The 23,785-nt window shown below is 39.0% G+C and overlaps 1 protein-coding gene across 1 annotated transcript; it reads left to right on the plus strand.

Annotated features, from left to right (window-relative positions):
• The first annotated feature begins 332 nt into the window (after positions 1 to 332).
• Positions 333 to 4,321, plus strand: LOC129739885 (uncharacterized). The gene is made up of 3 exons (XM_055731427.1): positions 333 to 998; positions 3,803 to 3,935; positions 3,997 to 4,321. The coding sequence occupies exons 1-3, from the start codon at positions 383 to 385 to the stop codon at positions 4,319 to 4,321; spliced, it is 1,074 nt and encodes a 357-aa protein (XP_055587402.1). The 5' UTR covers positions 333 to 382.
• The last annotated feature ends 19,464 nt before the right edge of the window (positions 4,322 to 23,785 follow it).

The following is a 23,785-nucleotide window of genomic DNA, read 5'->3' on the forward strand; positions in this document are numbered from 1 at the left end:
TATTTCCATTTTGCTCTATATTTCCAAATTGATACAAATTTTATGAAAGCGAAGCCATAGGATGCGAAACAAACTCATTCTTTATAATCGGTCACCCTATATCCCGAATGAACAGTTCTATCCTGCGTATGCCGTTGCTGTCGATGGGTTTAACATGAGAACGTCTGCAGCCGATCGGTGGCTGCGTGGAGCAGACTTGGCACCTTGTTTCTCATTTCTAATCATACTCTGCCACAGAACAGACTTTAGTTTTAAAAACATTGCACAAATTTTTTACTATCCGCTCCTATAAACTGGCACATTTTTTCCCGATAAAGAGCATTTGTTTATACTGAACGTGTTTTCTTTTTTTTTTACTGCACATGTGTGTACAGAGACTGTAATGAATATTGCTGACTTAATTCCAATCGATTCGAGAAATGACGACGATAAACGTGCCGGACATTCGCCACCGATAGTCGATAACGCTGTGTCTAGTGACCGCGATCTTAGCAGGCCGCATCCAAAACCTTCCAGTTCAAATCCATCCAAAGCGTGCAATAAAAGTGTCATAACTTCAGTGCTTGTGATGAGTAGTGACAAAAGTGATCAACGTATTCTGAGATCTGCTACAAGAGCCCTTTACGCGACTTCTTCGGTTGATCCTGGAACAAATAAGACCACCCCTAGCATAGAAAGAACCCCACCTGCTGCGTCACCTTCAGCTACACCTCAACCAAATTCCGAACAACCTGCTCTCAGTGCTTCTCCTTCGAATGGAACAGGGGAGATGACAGCGCTATTCACTATTAATTACGTACCTCCGACGAACGGCAACCCAGATTACGGATACATAAGCGGACGAGGTTACGCATTTTCTTCAGGAGCCAACTCACGTGTTGATTTGAGTTCCAACTCCAGCCCAATGTTGCCTTCTTTGAGAAACAATGTGGAGTATCCCAATTTAAGCCACTACGACACCAGTCTTTGGAAAAAACGTGCCATGGAAATTGAGAAAGGTACTATTATTTAAACTGAAAATGCATTAAGAAAATGATTAAATTAAAAATAAACTAAAAATTTCAAACTCATATCCAGCAATAAGATTGAGAATTAAGATTTTTTGATTGTTTTAAGGCCTTATTGATGAATGTTATTGTCTTTTCAGTAGGTTACAACATTTTAAGATTTAATAATCGAAGATGGATAGAATTTTTGTAATGGGATGAAAATTATTTCAATTAAAATCTTTTCTCGATCATTTTCAACACCTGTTATAATAATGAAAAATGAACTTAACAAATCAAATTCAATTTACAAACACGCAACCAAAATTAGTAGGTACACAAAGTAAACTAACGGTGCTTAATAATCTTCAATATTTGAAATCAGATTCAGGATCTAGACTCAAAAATAAGATTCCGAATCAGGATTCAGAATTCAGATTCAGAATTCAGATTCAGAATTCAGATTCAGAATTCAGATACAGAATTCAGATTCAGAATTCAGATTCAGAATTCAGATTCAGAATTCAGATTCAGAATTCAGATTCAGAATTCAGATTCAGAATTCAGATTCAGAATTCAGATTCAGAATTCAGATTCAGAATTCAGATTCAGAATTCAGATTCAGAATTCAGATTCAGAATTCAGATTCAGAATTCAGATTCAGAATTCAGATTCAGAATTCAGATTCAGAATTCAGATTCAGAATTCAGATTCAGAATTCAGATTCAGAATTCAGATTCAGAATTCAGATTCAGAATTCAGATTCAGAATTCAGATTCAGAATTCAGATTCAGAATTCAGATTCAGAATTCAGATTCAGAATTCAGATTCAGAATTCAGATTCAGAATTCAGATTCAGAATTCAGATTCAGAATTCAGATTCAGAATTCAGATTCAGAATTCAGATTCAGAATTCAGATTCAGAATTCAGAATTCAGATTCAGAATTCAGATACAGAATTCAGATTCAGAATTCAGATTCAGAATTCAGATTCAGAATTCAGATTCAGAATTCAGATTCAGAATTCAGATTCAGAATTCAGATTCAGAATTCAGATTCAGAATTCAGATTCAGAATTCAGATTCAGAATTCAGATTCAGAATTCAGATTCAGAATTCAGATTCAGAATTCAGATTCAGAATTCAGATTCAGAATTCAGATTCAGAATTCAGATTCAGAATTCAGATTCAGAATTCAGATTCAGAATTCAGATTCAGAATTCAGATTCAGAATTCAGATTCAGAATTCAGATTCAGAATTCAGATTCAGAATTCAGATTCAGAATTCAGATTCGGAATTCAGATTCAGAATTCAGATTCAGAATTCAGATTCAGAATTCAGATTTATTTATTTATTTTATTTATTTATTTGATTCAGATTCAGAATTCAGATTCAGAATTCAGAATTCAGATTCAGAATTCAGATTCAGAATTCAGATTCAGAATTCAGATTCAGAATTCAGATTCAGAATTCAGATTCAGAATTCAGATTCAGAATTCAGATTCAGAATTCAGATTCAGAATTCAGATTCAGAATTCAGATTCAGAATTCAGATTCAGAATTCAGATTCAGAATTCAGATTCAGAATTCAGATTCAGAATTCAGATTCAGAATTCAGATTCAGAATTCAGATTCAGAATTCAGATTCAGAATTCAGATTCAGAATTCAGATTCAGAATTCAGATTCAGAATTCAGATTCAGAATTCAGATTCAGAATTCAGATTCAGAATTCAGATTCAGAATTCAGATTCAGAATTCAGATTCAGAATTCAGATTCAGAATTCAGATTCAGAATTCAGATTCAGAATTCAGATTCAGAATTCAGATTCAGAATTCAAATTCAGAATTCAGATTCAGAATTCAGATTCAGAATTCAGATTCAGAATTCAGATTCAGAATTCAGATTCAGAATTCAGATTCAGAATTCAGATTCAGAATTCAGATTCAGAATTCAGATTCAGAATTCAGATTCAGAATTCAGATTCAGAATTCAGATTCAGAATTCAGATTCAGAATTCAGATTCAGAATTCAGATTCAGAATTCAGATTCAGAATTCAGATTCAGAATTCAGATTCAGAATTCAGATTCAGAATTCAGATTCAGAATTCAGATTCAGAATTCAGATCCAGAATTCAGCTTCAGAATTCAGATTCAGAATTCAGAATTCAGAATTCAGATTCAGAATTCAGATTCAGAATTCAGATTTCAGATTCAGATTCAGATTCAGATTCAGAATTCAGATTCAGAATTCAGATTCAGAATTCAGATTCAGAATTCAGATTAAGAATTCAGATTCAGAATTCAGATTCAGAATTCAGATTCAGAATTCAGATTCAGAATTCAGATTCAGAATTCAGATCCAGAATTCAGATTCAGAATTCAGATTCAGAATTCAGATTCAGAATTCAGATTCAGAATTCAGATTCAGAATTCAGATTCTGGGTGCGAGCTAACGACTGTGAAAATGATTAATTGGAAATTGACTGCTAGCCGAAAAATCTCACAAAAAAACAACAATTCAGATTCAGAACTAGGAACTAAGAACTCAGTACTATATTTCAGAATTCAGATTCAGAACTCAGATTGAGAATTCAGATTCGGAATTTGTGTTCAGAATGATGCAGAATTCACATTCTGAATTCACATTCAGAATTCAGAACCAGAATTCAATTTCTGATACAGAATGCAGATTCAAAACTTTTTAGCATAACTTTGTTTCACACATTTCAAACCTCAGCTTGGACCATATTTGAAAGTATATTCGGAAAAGAAAGTTATATTGAACGAAAAAACTTTTTTTTATTTCTCAACCAGATTACAAAAAAACCGCATGTGATCGTGAACGAACCAGGATGCGAGACATGAATCGAGCTTATGAGATGCTCCGCTCTAAACTTCCTCATTCGAAACCTTCAGGAAAGAAATATTCCAAAATTGAGTGCTTAAGGTATCTAATTGACAACATATCTTGGAAAGGATGTAGAAAAAAACGTTTTTTTTCTCTACAGATTAGCCATTCAGTACATCCGCCATTTGCAGCGAGAGTTGCAATATCCCACAACTCCGTCCCCTCAAGCACCGGAGTATTACTATGACATGCCTGCTTTCAACAACCACGCCACGTTGCCATCGATGTCACTAGCAGCTCAAACCCCAGGACCTGGAGCACCTGTTGCTGCACCTATTGTTGGCACGATTTCACCCTCGTCGTTTTTGCCTATGGCCGATGCCAACAACAATTCACTTCATCACATTCCACCCGCATCACATCATAACTCCCAGTGGTACATTGCGAGCAATGCCGATGGTTACAGTTATTATTATTTACCTTAATAAAAAAACTGTTCAAAAGAAACTCCTTTTGTGTATTAACCCAGAAACGAAGAATCGCCCAATACACTACAACAGCGAGTCTTACCTTGACGATCACATGGCTTGGTTGCTTCCATCGATCCTATGCAAATATCCGTGGTTGCTTAGCTACGTTATGTACTTTATCTCACATTCGATCGGCTAATCCCACAGTTACACTGTGTGAATTCCAGCATTGGCACAATAGGCACTATTTGGTTCGGTAACATAAAGTAATTCGTTTTAAATATATGTACCGTAAACTGGGGGAACATCAATCACTATTTTAATTTATTTTCGAATATTTTGGAAGGGGTTCCATTTTTGTAACACTTAAAAATTTTAAAATACTTCCCGAGGTTATGAGTATAAAGCATGATCATTGATAGCTGAATATTCAAACGACATTAGTGGCTATAACTAAATGTTTGTTACAAAACCTGATTTCATTTTTCGGGGTAACTTTGATCACTATGGTTTTTTTTAACGTATCTCAACATCTTCAAATTAATAGCTTTGATGCCAATTAGCACAAAACGCTCAAAACATCAATAACAGTAATTTTTGGTTTGGGCTCAAATGAATTTTTCAACGTTTTCTTTCAAAACCAAATATACTCAAAAGAAGGACAATGTTGCTGCATGCATTTAGGAGCAAAACTTATAAACATTTCTCAATATTTTTTGGCCTACAAAACAAATTAAATTACACCTTCATGCAATTCCCTAGATCCTCCCACTGTTCCTATGCTCTTTTTTTTATTCAAACTTAGCCATTTCATAGAGTTTTTAGCCATTTGTTCTATACAGGCTTTCCTTACAGCCGTTTTTTAATATATAAAAATTATCATAGAATGACCATAGAAAAAACTCTGAAACTATACCGATACAATGATAAAAAAAAGTTAAAGTTTCATATAAAACAACCCATTTGCTTATAAATGCTATTATTTTATCAGGAAAGGTGTTTGTTTGTGAGTCTTTGAAAATACAGATATTTTAAAACTACATTTTAAGTAATTTAAAAAAAAATCTCCAAATACAAACCAAATTAAGCCTATTTGAAACTCAATTTAAAGGCTTTCAAACTTAGAAAAAAGTTTTCAGATATTTTAATTTCAGACTTAGTTAATGATGATTATCTGCAAAAATTTCAAGTTGATCGAAGTTACCCCGGTGATCAAAGTTCAACCAGTTTACGATGCTTATTTATAAACGGTTTACGGTAACAAAAGTTGTTTAAAAACAAACACCGCCTTAGCCGAATTAGGCTTTACAGGCTGAATAAACGTGGACAACTTAACTCATTGCGGTCCAACTCTAGTTTTTTTTTATCTCTCCCCGCAAGGGCGCTGCACTTAGAAGCATAACTCAAATGTTATAAATTTAATAATACAACTATATTCGACTTAATAAAACACACCACTTTCCGTAACTAGAAATTGAATTTGTAAAATTTGGCCCAATGATTTTTAAGATAAAGTAATTTCTTCATTTGAAACGGCTCATACCTTGAAACTTTAAGAAGCCAAAGTCGTTTTGTAGGTTTTCAATTGTTTGTTTAGGTCTACACCTCTTTATCACTTTTTTTTTTTGAAGAGAACAGGAAATAGACAGGGAAATATGAAAATGAAAAGAAATATTGACGAAGATCACTAGCTTTTAGAAAATGGTATATTTCGAACATATCATCAATGTCTATCACAGCTAGTACATCTCTTACTGGGGTGCAGGGTGGTGTTCTTCTGGCCCGTGAGAAGTCTATTAGCCTGTGGGCCCGACACGACAGCAGATAACGTTGTACAGAGGATGTGTGCGGATTCCAACACTTGGCATGCGGTCAGCGATGGGTTCACCCGGATCATGACTGCCCTGCAGAGGAGCTGGAACCAACGGCAGTCCGCGAACGGTGTAGGATTAATCTATCGACGGGGAGCATCTGAGTAGTGCGCGTCCGATCCCTTGATCGAAGCTACAAAGATAAGGCATCATCTTCTGCGTAGAGGAGGTCGGGGGTGCGCCGCGAACGTGTGTAGGATACCCCAACGTCGGGGGGTATCCGAGTAGTGCCGCTTCCTAAGAGGGAAACTACGGGGATAAGACTATACCTTCCTCGTAGCGGATCTCGAGGGAAGAGGGTTAACCACTGTCGGGGGATACCCACGGGTAGAGAGGCTCTCGATGCCGGGCGAGCCTCTCGAGTCGGTGTAGGATATAGGAGCGTCGGGAAACATCCGAGTCGTTGCGTTCCAAGTCCCGAATGTGTGCCGTGACAGGCGCGCGTCTAGGATAAGCAGCTCTCGATCTGGCACACAACGGGCAGGAAAAACCGCGGGCCAAAAATCCTAGGGTTGCCAGCCGAGGGGGATAAAGAAGACCGGACAACGGTCGGAGTAGACTGACGCCATCGACGGGGGGCTGTCGAGTAGAGTGCGTCCGACCCCACGGTTTGAAGCTACAAAGATAAGACAATACCTTCTGCGTAGCGGATGCCGTGGGTGCGCCGCGTTCGTGCGTAAGATGCTCCACCTTCGGGGAGTATCCGAGTAGGGCGGTTCTCAACGACAGAAGCTGCGGGGATAAGACTTGACCTTCTTCGCAGTGGAAATCGTTGGGAAAGGGTTATTCCACGTTCGGGAAATACCCACGGAAAAAGTGGCTCTCGACGCCGGGCGAGCCATTCGAGTCGGAGTAGGATGACGTCTTCGTCGGGAATCATCCGAGTCGTTGCGTTAAGCCCGCGCGTGTGCCGTGACAGGCGCGAGTCTAGGATAAGCTGCTCTCGATCAGGCACACGACGGGTAAGTTGGCAAACCTCAAACCCTGAAGATAAGAGGTCGGTCCTCGAGTCGTTAGAGGAGAGGTCAGGCCTCAAACCTTCAGGCAGAGAGGTTTGTGTGGTCAACCCCGAGTCTCTATGATAAGGGGTCGGGTCTCGAGTCGTAAGAGGAGGGATCAGGCCCCTTACCAACAAGAGGAGGGGTATAAGTGGTCACCTCGAGTCATTACGAGGAGAGGTCAGATTTCAAGTCGTTAGAGGAGAGATCGGGCCTTGAATCGTGCAGAGGAGAGGTAAACCTCGAGTCGATGCGAGGAGGGGTCGGATCTCAAGTCGTTAGAGGAGAGATCAGGCCTCAAGTCGCGAAGAGGAGAGGTTTGTGTGGGAATCTCGAGTCATTGCGAGGAGATGTCGGTTCTCAAGTCGTTAGAGGAGAGTTCAGGCGTCGAGTCGTAAGGATGAGAGGTTTTGCTGAAAGTGGTCTCGTTAATGAGTATTGCCTTGGAGCGCATTAGCGCGAATAGACCTCCCACTATTGAAGCATAGTGTACTAAACAGTTCGAGGTAGGAACCAGGTCTGCGGCCCCAGGTGGAGTTTAGGGAGTAGGGGGTATACACGGAGTATATCATGAGTCTTCCCATTGTACCCATGGACCCAGAGTAGCAAACTGGGGGGACGCGGTGGCTCGCCGTGCCTTGGAATACAATCCGTAAACCAGGATTTACCACCTGTGGTTACCAACTAAACAAACAAAAAAGTCTATTAAATTCGCTCTAGCGGCCAGGTGGGCCTCACATGACCAAACCATTTGCTCGATGTCGTGGTAACCTTGGCCACAGCCACAAAAAACTGCTACCAGCAATATTTATAAGAAAGAGTGCCGCGTTCAAGAAATAATGTTTGGACATGAGGCGGGAAAATATACGAATAAAATCTCGACTTAGGTCCAATCTATTAAACCAGGGCTTAAGGCTTACCCTTGAGATAATCGAGTGGAGCCACCGAACCAACTCATCCTCGTCCCATCTATGCTGCCAGTTGACAATAGAGTTTCTCCGAGCCAAGAAGTAGAATTCGTTGAAGACGATTTCACGCTGGGAAAGGCAACATTTCGCACCCACCTTTGCAAGGGAATCTGCCCTCTCATTGCCTAATATCGAGCAATATGAGGAGACCCAGACAAAGGTGAGGGAAAAGCGACGTTTTGATAAAGTGCCGAATTTCTTCTCAGCATAGGTTTCATCGTGATCCTTAATGTGTTAAGATTAACATTGAATAGGTACCCAGTACCGAGATGGGAATCGAACCCATGCCACTAGTGGACCATCTTGCGTGTCATCTTGCGCTTGCGCTTGAGGGACTTGTATAACCATCCATCGGCCGTTCCTGTAAAATTGCAAGCACTTATTGAAAATCTTTTATATTCACTTTTTAATTGACATAAACTTACCATACTTCATCCTGAATTCTCCTAACTAAGATAACTCTGATCCACATTTTCACATGACCAGCCAAACTTGAATCGATTTTTCGTTTTAAATACTTCTTGCTCAATGCAAAAAATCTTCCAAGTTTGAAGTTTTTATTTTAAGAAATTATCCCTTTGTGTTTTCCTTTGGTTGAAAGAAAATTTACTTTGTTTCAAAATAAATATGTAATTGAAAAAAATTCTTTTGAATCAAAAAATTTCTTTAAAATCAAAGTCCAAAATTATTCGATTCAAAAAATTAATTCTTTCTTTCAAAAATTATTCATTTGAAACAAAACTATAATTCATTGATTCAAAGAAAACAGGAGTTTGATTCCAAAAATGAATGTTTTGAATCAAAGTCAGTTTTGGTTTGTTTCAAAATCCTTTTCTCTGCATGTACTTATTAAGAATGTTCAATCAGTTGCCAGTTGCCAGATGTCCAGGTACATATGTACCACATACACGTACATATGCCGGAATACCCATAAGTAAACTAGCCCACATGATTGACTCGTTCTTCCAAAATAAACCTGCATCAACACACGCAATACATTCACTCCATAACAGCTCATACGAATCCATGGAGTCCGGGTATGGTGTACGCGCTGCATTGGAGATTTATCGACCTCCATAATCCAAGAATGCATGTGAGCACATACTCAGGCAGAAACTGCGGTGAATCCGTGCACCCATGGTGGATAATAGACTGCCCCAAATTTGTATGGGAATTTCAAAACCTGTGAAATGTTATGCGCTGCAGGCTAAAATTGATCCTTGGCCTAGTACAAGATCTCATGCCAAATTTGGGCCAGATCGGATCACGTTTAGGGGTCGCTCAACGAGCCTGAAGTTTGTATGGGATTTTGAGACATTTTGTTCGGGAGAAACATGAAAAACCAGTTTTTCATCAATAACTTTGGTTCCCGTCGGTCGATTTCTTTCAAAAACGGGTTTTCTTAAAGCCTAAATTATGAAAAATATTTCATCCGAAGACTGTATTTCAATTAGAGTTAAGATAAGAAAGTTATAAGGCTTCAAAAATGGGTTAACTTTTTTAAGGATGGTATTCATCACTGTTAATGAGTCGAGGCGGTCGATCATATTGACGCCTCATTAACAGTGCTGAATACCACCGTCAAAAAAGTTAGCCCATTTTTGAAGCCTTATAACTTTTTTATCTTAACTTTTATCGAAATGCAGTCTTCGCATGAAATATTTGTCATAATTTAGGCTTTAAGAAAACCCATTTTTGAAAGAAATCGACCGACGGGAACCAAAGTTATTGATGAAAAACTGGTTTTTCATGTTTCTCTCGAACAAAATGTCTCAAAATCCCATACAAACTTCAGACTCGTTGAGCGACCCCTAAACGTGATCCGATCTGGCCCAAATTTGGCATGAGATCTTGTACTAGGCCAAGGATCAATTTTAGCCTGCAGCGTATAACTTTTTCAAAAGTCGGGTCATTTGGGGCACTCTAGTGGATAACCAACATACATACAACTCGAAAGCTTATCGAGCAAATGGAATCAAATTTGATATGGGAGGGTATTTGAATACGAGAAATGATTGTATAATAAATTGAGACCCTTTCTTTCTTTCAGCGGGGAAAGATAAATGAGGAAAGGGGGCTTTCATACGAATTTTTTGCATAACTTGAGAATTGATGGAGCAAATAAAACCAAATTTGGCATCAAAGGGTATTTGAGTACAAGAAATATTTCTATGAATATTAAGTACTCACCCCTCTGTTTAATATTTAGATAGAAAGGGGAAATGGGCATAACTCGACTAACCAAACAAACAGAACCAAATTTGGCATGGGGTGGAAATATTTCTATGGTTATTTGAAATCACTCCTTTCCCGTAGTAGGAGCATAGGATTGACTTTATAGGAAGGGAGGAAGAGGGCTTCCATACCATTCTTTTGCATAACCCGAGAATTGATCTAACAAATGGACGAAATATGTCTTATGAAATTATTTCGATATGGTTCTATAATTATTTGAGACACCACTCTACTTCTAGTGAGTAGGAACAGAAAGAGGGGAGGACGGCCCAATACAATTTTGTTAGCATAAGTTCTCAATTTATGTACGGTTCTATAATTAGTTTAATTTTAGGATAGTTTTAGTTTTTAGTTATAAGTTTCAAATATTTTTGACATTAAAGCATGTTTTCCTACATAAAAATACTTGATTGCGCTCAGCAAATTTAGGTCGAATGAATAAATTCTAGTGATTAGTAAACTATAGGGCTCTGGACAGTTCATTATTGAACTGAACACCTAATTTAATGTAATAATGTAATATAAATGTAATGATGAATTGGTACGAATTAAGACATATTTAAAAAAAAAATATTTGAGTACGAGATATGTTTCTAGGATTGTCATAGATCCTTACGCCTTGCAGTGTGGAGAGGGTTGGAAAGTAAGGGATTCCATATGATTTTTTTTGTAAAGCTTAAAATTTAACGACCGATGGGATTAAATTTAATATGAGAGGGTTTTCGGGTACGAAAAAAATGGGTGTTATTTTTAGAGACCCCGACTTTATTCCAGCAGATGAGGAAGGCTTCCGTAACAGTTTTTTTTTTGCATAAATTGGGAAAATATCAAGCAATAGGACCATATTTTATAAGATAGATTGTTTGCGTATGAATAAATTGAAACCCTTCTTTTTCAGGGCGAAGTTTGAAAGAAAGAGGCAGGGTTTAATCATATTTTATTAGGCATAAATTGAAAACTCTTATCAAACAAATGGAGCCAAATATGGCATGTAACTTTTTTTCAGATATTCGAAATATTTCTAATGTATAGTCCGTGAGTTCTTCCTGCATTGGTAGAGGGAGAGGGTGGGGAATTTATATATAAATTGGTAAATTGAAGATCTTATGGAGCTTATAAAAATAGATTGAAAATTCTTATCATCCAACGGAATATTGTATGAGGGTTTTGGGATCGAAAAATGGGTCTGCCTCTTTCAAGTAGAGGGAGTGGGATGTGAAAAGGGCATTTTTAAGCATTAATCGAGCACGTATCAATCAACCATTTTTTCATGAGAGAGGCTGTTTGCATACGAATAAATTGAGACCCACCGTTCTTTTCAGGGCGAAGAAGGGAAGGAGAGTTTTTTTTCATATTATTATCAAACAGATGGAGCCACATGCGGCAAGTTACGTTATTTAGATACCAAAAATGTTTTTATGGAAGTTCGTGAGCCCTCCCCACTTTGGAAGAATGGAAATTGCAGAATCCAACCCCCCCATGAGGGTCCAAAATTTCAAGCAAAATGTTCTTTCCTCAACGAAAAATTCCAAATTACAAATCAAATTTTGATGAACGACTAAAACTATTCAAGAGTAACAATCTCGACTCAGCACCTTAAAATCTTACCCCAGGTCAATAATTCTACTACAGTTTTTCAAAAAAATTTCAACTTGTTGATAGAAATTTAGTCCCGAATCGCCAGATTTTGCCCGAAGTTTTGCACTTTATTTACAAAATGAAACAAAAAGATTATGTATTTTGCGCCTAAATTTTTTGATTTTATTTTATCAAAATTAATAAGAACGATTTTCGAAGCGAAATTCAAGTGTTTTTCATCTTTTTCAAGATTAAAATCAAGATTAAAATATCAATTTTGATTCTGGATTCAAAACTAAAATTTTATATTCAATCAGAGATGTTTGGAACACAAACCGGAAAAAAACAAAAATATAAAATAAAATTTTGATTTATTTTACTGGTTTTATGTTCACCATTATTTATATTGCAGATTTTTCTTTATCTAAGTTTCAAACAAAAATCTTTGATTTTATTCAAGTTTACAGTTGTAAATCTATAGGGGAGAGTGGGGATACTTGATCCCCTTTTCTTATTTTCACCATATCTTTTTGAAAAAAATTAGCAACTCGCCTGCCAGCGCATTTTCTGCCAGCTTGTAACTTAAAGTTTCTATGCTCCAAAAATTAGAACGATACTTGAACCCGTTGATGAACTAGAAGCATTTTCGTGGGAGTAAAAAAAATTGCGATTTTTCTGAAGTTAGGGGAGACTTGATCCCCTATTGAAGGAGACTTGATCTTTTATTCAGGAAGCCCTAATCCTTGTATAAAAATCAAACAAAACTCCAAGATAGAATGTTAATTGACTATTTTGGTCATGTTTGTTCACATTTCACAATTTATAGCAGACATAAGAAGACAATTCTATAACTTTGTCTCAACGCCAATAACATTGCATACTTTAAGGCGTTTTTTTTATAATTAAGAGAAAACTAATTTTTTTTGCTCTTTTCTTCAGACAATTGTTTGATAAATATTAGTTTTTGGATAAATCTTGCGTAATTTTGTAATCAGCAATCATAAAGATCAATTCAGAAGAAGAATATGCCGTTTAGAAGGGGGATCAATTGTACCCAACTCTAGGGGATCAATTGTACCCATAATCAACATTTTAGAAAACTTTATCTGAACAAAGTTGAAAGTTTTCCATTACTTTGAAAATATGGCTTTATGAAGTTCATTTTACACTCGAACGATTGGTTCATTGGAACAAATATTTTTTTCATAATTTTCCCATGTAAGGAACATTTTAAAGTGATGAAAAAAGATCTTCAAGTAACATTTTGTGAAATTTTTCGAACAAGTTCAATTACTCAAACAATTATTTTGTTAAATTTTTTTTAAACTACAAGCATTGTTATTTTGCTCATTTTGGCACATTTTTCTAGAACATTTGATCTTTGTAAGACATTCCAGTTTCGAGATATAGCTAAGGAATCAAGTATCCCCAGGGATCAAGTATCCTCATTCTCCCCTATATAAAAAAAGCAATTATCTGTATGTTTGTTTGTTTGTTTGTTTGTTTGTCCTCTATAGATTCAGCCGTCTTAAGAGCTAGAGATCTGAAATTTGGCATGGATGCTCATTAGTACCAGGAATGATGAAAAATGTTTTTAGATTTTTGGACGACCCCTTCTGAAGGGGGTCGTCCATACAAGACAAATATTGTTTTCACGTTATTGACGTTATTTTCCGTCGGATTGTAATGAAAATTAGCACATGAGTATTTTGAAGGACGAGCAATTGATTACAGTTATCAAATTTAGAGTCAAAGGTCGGCCAAAGGGGTCGTCCATATCCACTGATTAATGTTTTGGCGATATTGGCGTTATTAAACATCGGATTGTGATGAAAATTTGCACATTAGTGTTTTGAGAGACGAGCAATCGATTACAGTTATCAAATTTAGGGTTAGGGGTCGGCAAAAGGGGTCGTCCATATCCACTGATTAAAGTTTTTTCGATATTGGCTTTATTTTACATTGGATTGTGATGAAAATTTGCACATGAGTGTTTTGAGAGACGAGCAATCGATTACAGTTATTAAATTTAGGGTCAGGGGTCGGCCAAAGGGGTCGTCCATATCCACTGATTAATGTTTTTGCGATATTGGCGTTATTATAGATAGTATTGTGATGAAAATTAGCACATGAGTGTTTTGAGGGACCAGCAATCGATTTCAAGTTTCGAATTGCGGATCAGAAGTCGGCTGAAGGAGTCGTCCATACCCAACTTTAATGTTTTTGCGATTTTGACGTTATTCTACATTGGACTGAGATGAAAATTTCCGCATAGGAGTTTCGAGGGACGTTCTTTTGCTTTCAGGTTTTAAATCTTAACTCAGGGGTCGGCAAAAGGGGTTATTATCTGTTCACGAATTTTACGATATTCTCTTGATTGAGCATAGAATTGTAATGAAAATTGACACATGGGAGGTTAACAGAAAAGATAATTGATTTCAGGTGTCAAGTTTTGAATCGTGGTCAAAAAAAGGCCGTCCATGGCAAAAGGGAGTTTTGAGGAACGTAAAATTGGTTTCAATTATCGAATTTCGGGCCATGGGACAGAAAAAGAGGGTTTCATTGAAAGTTCAGTGTTTTGTGCAATAATTTTGTTGGAGGCAGTTAATTGATACCAATTTAAGTGTGAAGGTCAAGCAAAAGAGTCGTGCACATAATCAAATAATACATGTTTCTGCCATAATGTCTAGATTTTGCAACCGATCGAGAAGAAATCACTCTCACATAAATTTTAATAAAAAGCCAATCAACCGTTTGATTTGAATTTCAAGTAATAGTAACAGTAGCGACTTCAAACACTGTTGAATTTTTTCCCCAAAATTGTCGAAAGAATGTTTCGAATTCATTTTCTAAACTCATTTTGACGTACCAATGATTTAAAGCGAAACGAAGTTCGTACGGGATCAGCTAGTCTATATATATAAAAAGCAATTTCTGTATGTTTGTTTGTTTGTTTGTTTGTCCTCTATAGACTCAGCCGTCTTAAGAGCTAAAGAGCTGAAATTTGGCATGGATGCTCATTAGGACCAGGAAGGATGAAAAATGTTTTTAGATTTTCGGATGACCCCTTCTGTAGGGGGTCGTCCATAGAACACAAATATTGTTTTCGCGATATTGACGTTACTTTTCGTCGGATCGTGTTGAAAATTTGCACATGAATGTTTTGAATGACGAGAAACTGATTTCAGGTGTCAAATTTAGTGAAAGGGGTCAGCCAAAGGGGTCGTCCATATTAACTGATCGCTGTTTTAGCAATATTGACGTTAGTATATATCGTATTCAGCTGAAAATTGGTACACGATAGTTTTGAGTGACGTGCAATCGATTTGAGGTATCAAATTCAGTGTAAGGGCCGATTCGGCGACAAGATATAAGGCTTCCGTAGATTTAAACAATTTATTTGATTGTTAAATTTAACCTACAATCAATATTCCAAGCGTTATTATAATATTTATAAATGAAGCAGTGTTTACATTTCAATAGATGTGGTTTATGTTTACTTACGTTTAGTGCCTGCGCTATGGTAAATATAATGGTCTTGTTGCCGGGGTTCAAGTCCTGAACGGTAGTATCGTGTACTATTTTAAATACATATTTTAGTTTAGGATACATCAAATAGGTTGTGTATGTTACCTGATTGGTGTTTTAGCTTCGTAAGTATAAGGTCTTTTCGTAACAAGCTCTGATAGTGACTTTATGATCGAACTGTGATAGTGAATGGTGATACAAACTGTGATGACAAACTGTGATAATAGCTTTAGCTTTGTGTTTAGATATTATAAGAATTATAGTAGATGAATGTACCTGTAGATAGTTGTTCACTAGTTTAAGCAAATAAATCAGTTTTGGAGAAATGAAACCGTCTACACTAACTGTCGTATGTCACTAAACGTTCCACCATGTGTAATCAAGGATCCGTTTGTAAACTAGTATGTCTTCTTTCTTCGTTTATCTTTTTCTTTACCGGAAGGCTTCTCTTTAGTCAGCATTGACGTCAGTTGTTGGTGGGGTCTTCTTGGTAGCGGAGGCGCGTTCGCTGATGCCGTAACACTCCCCCCCAGTAAGCCAGGACTTGTATGCTGCTTACTCTCGGTAGCGCCTACGTCCAGGATAGCCAATTTAACAGCAGGGCGCTCGTAGACCTTGAAACTGGTTCTCACGGTTGCGCTTCGAACTTGTCCGTTGCGCTCGTTAACTTTTATCACTCGTCCTTTGGGCCACGTGTTCCGAGGTAGGTCTGGATCCACGATGATCACCACATCGCCTACTTCTATCGGTTTAATTGGATGAAACCATTTTCTTCGTCGATTTATCGTTGGTAAATATTCGAGAACCCATCGTTTCCAGAAGTAATTGGCAATGAGTTGTGAAGTTTTCCATGTGTTCTTTAGCGTTGCGATGCTGTCGTTGAAAGGGACTAGAGGTTTAGATCCGCTGGATGATCCGAGCAGAAAGTGGTTAGGGGTCAGGGCTTCGTTCTCTGCATTGTCGATAGGCATGTACGTGAGCGGACGGGAGTTGATGATCTTCTCAATTTCAAGCAGACTGTTTCTCAGTACTTCATCTGTAGGAGTCCTTGGAATCTGCATGTTTTGAAGAATTTTCTTCACCGACTGTACTAGCCGTTCCCAGCTCCCACCCATGTGAGGACTGATTGGTGGGAGGAACGACCATTTGGTATCAGCTGTAGTAAACTCTTCCATAACTTCATTGTGATTCATCTGGCGAAGTGCCTCGTTCAGCTCACGATGTGCACCAATAAAATTTGTGCCACGGTCACTGAAGATCTCTATTGGAGTTCCTCGTCGGGCTATGAAGTTTCGTATTGCCATTATGCAAGAGCTAGATGTAAGGGAGTGAGCTAGTTCTATATGTACTGCTCTAACTACCAAGCATGTAATGAGTACGCCCCATCGTTTTTCAGTTCGCCTCCCAATGGCAACCTGCATTGGGCCGAAATAATCAATGCCAACGTACGAAAATGGCCTAGAATACGCTGAAAGTCGGGCTGGTGGCAAGTCTGCCATCATTGGCGGCTGCGGTTGGGCCTTAACATTTTTGCACCATTGACACGTTTTGCGCAGTTTCTCACATACTCTACGAAGTTTTGGGATTTGATACTTCTGCCTGAGCTCATTAACGACTGCTTCGTGGTTCGTGTGACGATAGTGCTCATGATAAGACATTACGATAAGTACTGTTACTGGGTGTTCTTTGGGTAACACGATTGGATGAGCGGTTGTAGGAGGAATGAATTTACATGCCGCAATTCTCCCACTCATGCGTAAAATCCCATTATCATCCAGGAAGGGTGAAAGTCCATAGAGTGAACTGCTTTTGGGAACTCGAGCTTCCATCCGATTGGGCTTTGATAGGATATAGATCTCTTCCGGAAACACTTCTCTTTGAACGAGTTTATATATGTGATTCTCCGCTTCTCGAAGTTCAACTTGTTTAAGGACTCCAGTTGTGCGATTTTGAGGCTTCGATTTTGCCAGATAGTTTCGAATGAAACGTAAAACAAATGCATAGACACGCACGACGGTCCACCATTTAGAAAACTTTGCGAATTTCATGAGGGGTTCCTGTATACTATGTACATTCACAGATTGCAGCATTTCAGTGGTAGTTAGTTCATACTGGTAAGTTTGCAGCGGCCACTGTTCTTGTTTGTTCCAGATAAACTCTGGGCCTTTAAACCATCGGCTGCACGCTGTAAATTCTGGAATCTTTTGCCACTTTGTTCCTTCGTCGGCTACATTCATCTTTGTAGGAACCCAGTTCCATTCATTAAGTTCGGTGTTTTCAAGAATTTCACCAACTCTCGCGCCTACGTACCTGCTATATTTTCGGTGGTCCGACCTGAGCCAGCAGATCACGTCCCTTGAATCAGACCAAAAGAAACGATTTTTGATAGGAATTCTGTGGCTTTCTGTCGTTGGCGAGTCTGACGCCAATCACGGCCGCCTGGAGCTCAAGACGTGGAATTGATACGTATTTTAATGGGGCTACGCGAGTTTTGGCGGTAACAAATGCGCATTCGATGTGTTGGCCTGTTTCAAAACGTAAATATGCCACGGCAGCATATCCTTTTTCGCTAGCGTCGACAAAAACATGCAGCTGGATCTCTGTTTTCGCTGATAGCGTGGTTGTCCTCCTGTAACACCGTGGTATCGAAACTGTTTCTACTTGCTCAAGGACTTTAAGCCAGGTTTGCCATTTTGCAAAATGTTGGTGGTTTATTGGGTCATCCCATTTTGTCCCCTCTCGCCAGATCTCTTGGAGTAAAACCTTGAGATACATTAAGAAATTTGCAATCAGCCCAAGAGGGTCATAAATCAACATCAGGACTCGTAAAACCTCGCGTTTTGTTGGGACTTCTTGACCAAGCAGTAGTTCCCGTTTGCACCGTTTTGGGATTTTGAACGTGAAAACATCTTTGTTCGTATCCCACCACATTCCGAGTACCTTTTCCGTGGCTAGGCTACTGTTCAGGTTCATGTTTTTTATGGTTTCGTCCCGCTCTCCCAATTCAGCTAATAACTTTTTTGAATTTGACAGCCATCCACGTATTTCGAACCCTCCTTCTGCGTGAATGTTTCGGACATCTTTAGCTAGCTTAATGGCATCATTTTCTGATTCCAAGCTAAACAGCATATCATCTACGTATGTTCCGAAGCGAATAGCGAAAACTGCCTCAGGAAGTCGATCGACAAATCGTTCGGCATTTAAATTTTTGACGAACTGTGCGCTACTAGGTGAGCAGCTTGCACCGAACGTCATAACGTTCATGACGTAAGTTGATGGGTCTCCACCCTGTATTCCGTCGTTCCACAGAAATCTTTGACAGTGCTGATCGCTGTTCTGAATCAAGATCTGGTGGAACATTTCGCGAATGTCACCGGAGACTGCCCACAAGTATTCGCGGAATCGATGGAGCACATGTGGCAGTGGTGTAACTTGATCAGGTCCTTTAAGAAGATATGAATTTAAAGAAACACCTTGAACCGTAGCTGCAGCATCCCAGACGATTCTTAGCTTCCCTGGTTTGTTCGGGTTAAAAACTGGGAAGATGGGGAGATACCACGTTTTGCCGGTATGCTCGAATTCCTCTTCGGCGGACAACTTGCGGATGTAATCTTTAGAAGCGTATTCTTGAAGCTTCAGGTACATCGCGTTTGCCAATTCCGGTTCCCGGTTCATTCGTCTTTGCAAGCACTGATGGCGTTTCAGAGCCATGGGTTTACTATTCGGTAGTTGTACGTCATCATACCGCCATAGTAGCCCGGTTTCATACCGCATTCCTTTCTGAACTGTATTCGACTCTAGCATCTGTAATGCTCGTTCATCGTCCTTCGAAACGAGACGTTTTGCGTTTGCCTGTGCACCAATGTTATCCGTAGCAATAAATTCTCTAACTGCCTTTGAAAGCTCGTCGCACTGACATATATGGTAGCTGAAAGCTTCCTTCGCAGTTCCAATCATGTGCTCATCTATTGCACAAGGTCCGTAGACAACCCAACCGAGACGGGTTAGAACAGCCGTGGGCTGATTCTCGAGCCCTTCTCTAGAGGTCAATGGATATTCGAGGCGTATGTTATCCATGCCTAGAAGAATCTGTGGCTTGATGTTGCTATAGGACTCAATGGGAATATTCGAAAGACACCGGAAGTGTTTTGATAAGTCATCTACGGACATTGACTGGGCTGGGAGATCTAAACTTTGAACGGTGTGCACTTTGGAGAGATGGTACCTTTCGCCTTGTTGATTACCAGCAATATCTAGAGAGCATTTCACCGAATCAGCTTCATATCGGCCATGTCCAGCAGTCCAGTTGATACACAGGGGATAATTTTCACCATTTAAATCCAGTTCTTTCCACAGGTCGTGTTCCATCAACGTGCATGTTGAGCCCCCATAAAAAAATGCAAACGTAGAAATAGATCTCCCTTTGCCGTGTAGAGTAACCGGAATATACTTTAGAAGGACCCCTCCAAGCGGACAATGATGCGTATTACAAGAAGCGTTCTGTGCAGGATTGTCGATAGACGATGAGCTTTTATGTTTCTTGTCGTCGTGTAGTAAACAGTGGTGTAGAAAGTTGCATCCGTTTTTGTTGCAGGGTTTTCTTTCGCAAGGCTTGGAATGCTTAGTTAGGCATTTGCGACAGATATTGTTATCTTTAATCAGTGACCAGCGCGCTCCGATGGTCATAAGCTGGAACCGTCTACACTGCTCCAGACTGTTGCAGTCTTCATTGCATGCCAGGCATGTTCTCCGGGTGGTATCTTCTGAATGTTCATCAGTTTGTACGTGTAAAAAAACTTCGTCCCTTTTCGGTTTGCTTTGGCCTTTTCTCGAAACCCGTGGCCGTGTAACCTTGCTGAAGGCTTCCACCATTCTGCCGATCCACCCATTAAACTCTAGTAGCGTAGCGGCACCGTGTTTTTGTAGATGATAGGCCCATTTCATTTTTATTGGTGTTGGAAGCATTTCCACAAGTTCTTGTAGCAAGGTGAGGTCGTACATGCATTCATCCAGTCGACATGCCTGGATAGTGGCACACAAATTCTGAACTGCCACTCCGAAATCTATCATGGTCTCCAACTTGTCGGCATCCGGTATTGGCATTTGTTTGACCCGTTTCACCATAGTTTCCACGATTGAATCTGGGTTTCCAAACAATGTTTTCAAACGGTTTATGACAATCGGAACGTTGTCGGGGTGCAAAAGAAGACACTTAACGGCGCTGAACGCCCGATCATATAAGCATCTTTCTAATCGGTCAAGCAGTTCGTCGTTCCTGAAAGCACACATTCTGGAGGTTCTTTCAAACGCCGCAATAAATCGTGGCCAGTCTTCCGGATCTCCTCCAAATCTAGGAAGATCTTTAACTGTTTGTCGTGCTGCTAAGTTACTGTTGTTTAATGGTTCATTCCGGTAGCCGTTATTTTCATCTCGAAGATTCCGGGGTAGTTCACTCCTGTGTGGTGTGGACATCGAAGCAGGTAAGTGAAAAGAGGTTACTGGAATTTCATTATCTGGTCTTTCAGTCCGCATCATTTGATTGTTCTTCAACACTGATCCTGTTTTCGGAGGGGTTTCGGTGTATCCAGGTAACAACGTTTCATTTACGGGTTTCAAGTTCGGTTCCTCAAATATGTCCGTGCTGCCCAGCCACTCTTGAACTTTGTCCATATCCGTCGTAGTGTCGGCATCAGAATCTTCCAGCTCTAGCATTTGCCGCTCAAGTTCAAGACATTCTTCCAACTGTCTTTTCTCTAACGATTGCCTCGCTTTCAGTGCCTTCGATTGAAACTCTTGTATTTTCACACTTTTCCTAGAAGTCTTCGATGGACACTTATAGCTACACCTTGAATTCGTTGCCATCCGAGCTGTGGAACTAGCCAACGGTTCCGCACCCTGTTGCTTCCGCTGTACTTCTGGGATTGATGGATGATTAAAGCGTTTCGGAATTGCTCCAGTGTTTGTTATCGGTGATTGTTGATTAATTTCATGTCTTTCAGGATACTGCCCTTGCGAAGTACTCGGCTGCTGGTGATTATGCCATTGCAACTGCTCTTGCCCGGACTCTACTGGTTTCTGCTGTTCCATTTCAGGTTTTTCGGACCGCTTAACTGTATGTTCTGGCTGCATTTGTTGCTGACTCTGTTTCCATATCTCTTGCTTCCGTCGAAGTTCTTCCGTTTGTTCCTTCAAGACGCTCTTTTCCCGCTCTAGTGCTTTCCTCACACAAGAGTTACAACTCCAGTCCTTATGCTCGATGCTATCGTCCACATTCACGCAGTCGTAGTGGAACCATTTGTCGCACTCGTCACATTGAACCATTCTACTGGTATCAACGCCTCGACATAGACCGCAGCTTTCACCATCAGTAACGTTACTCCTTTTCGGACTACTCGATACGCCAGTTTCCGACATTCCGATTAAACGTTAAATTTAATTTGTTCCCGATTCGGCGACAAGATATAAGGCTTCCGTAGATTTAAACAATTTATTTGATTGTTAAATTTAACCTACAATCAATATTCCAAACGTTATTATAATATTTATAAATGAAGCAGTGTTTACATTTCAATAGATGTGATTTATGTTTACTTACGTTTAGTGCCTGCGCTATGGTAAATATAATGGTCTTGTTGCCGGGGTTCAAGTCCTGAACGGTAGTATCGTGTACTATTTTAAATACATATTTTAGTTTAGGATACATCAAATAGGTTGTGTATGTTACCTGATTGGTGTTTTAGCTTCGTAAGTATAAGGTCTTTTCGTAACAAGCTGTGATAGTGACTTTATGATCGAACTGTGATAGTGAATGGTGATACAAACTGTGATGACAAACTGTGATAATAGCTTTAGCTTTGTGTTTAGATATTATAAGAATTATAGTAGATGAATGTACCTGTAGATAGTTGTTCACTAGTTTAAGCAAATAAATCAGTTTTGGAGAAATGAAACCGTCTACACTAACTGTCGTATGTCACTAAACGTTCCACCATGTGTAATCAAGGATCCGTTTGTAAACTAGTATGTCTTCTTTCTTCGTTTATCTTTTTCTTTACCGGAAGGCTTCTCTTTAGTCAGCATTGACGTCAGTTGTTGGTGGGGTCTTCTTGGTAGCGGAGGCGCGTTCGCTGATGCCGTAACAAGGGGTCGTCCATATTAACTATTCACTGTTAATGCGATATTGTCGTTATTATACACTGGATTCAGATGAAAATTGGTACACGAGGGTTTTGAAGGACGAGCAATGGATTTCAGATATTAAATTCAGTGTAAGGGGCCGGAAAAGGGGGTCGTCCATATTAAGCTTTCAATATTTTTGCAATATCGACGTTATTTGACATCGGATTGGGATGAAAATTTGCACACAGATGTCAAATGTTTTGCCAGGGGTCGGCGAAAGGGGTCGTCAATATTAATTAATTTTTTACTGTTTTAGCCATATTGACGTTATTATGCAATGGATTGCTTTGAAAATTATGCTATAGCATAATGTATGCTCCCATACAACTTTCGTTTTTATTCACACGAATCAAAAGTCATGGCACCCATTTTGCCAACCGTTTTTCGTTTCCTTTGGCGGGGTTGTTTTCACCATCACCATGGGCTGGGCATTAGAAACGACCATCCACGTTGTACGTTCACGTGTACTGGATAGCAAATCAAAGCCTGCTAGCGATTGAAAAATTCAAAGCGAAGTTTTTGGCGGGTTTTTTTTTCCTTCTACTGTTCAAAGCACGTGGTACTGGTACGAGGTATTTGATTGCAATAATGAGCCTTAATTAAGGATTGAAAAATACAATTACCCTATTAGGAATATATTGACTAGAATTTCAGTGGTTTTCAAAGTGCTCCCTACCGCCGCCCGGGGCTTTGAGAGTCTACAATGATACACAGTGAACAGTGAATAACTATTTGGACTGGAGGTCGAAAAACTAATGAACAGCGTTTTCATAGACTCCAGCTTTTAAGAACCAACCATTTTCATATTTTTAGGATTCCTCATAAAGAAAAAAAAAAAAAAAGATTCAGAGTTATACGTTGAAGGCTGCAATTTCAATGCTTTGATAGCCGCCGGGAAATTTAAACGGGAGAGTAGAAATTATTAGTTATTAAAATCTGAGGTTTTAAGCTTTATACAATTCTATTTCATTGACCAATTTATAACTTTTGATTTATTTTTGGTCATCAATGTGTTCAATTCTACCATCCAATTTGGAAAAAAAATCGTTTGGTAATGCGAGTTCAATCAAATGATATCAAAGAATTTTAACATTGATCACTCTTCAATATAATTAATAGAAT

This window comes from Uranotaenia lowii, chromosome 1 (assembly GCF_029784155.1).
Source record: "Uranotaenia lowii strain MFRU-FL chromosome 1, ASM2978415v1, whole genome shotgun sequence".
Classification (NCBI taxonomy): domain Eukaryota; kingdom Metazoa; phylum Arthropoda; class Insecta; order Diptera; family Culicidae; genus Uranotaenia; species Uranotaenia lowii.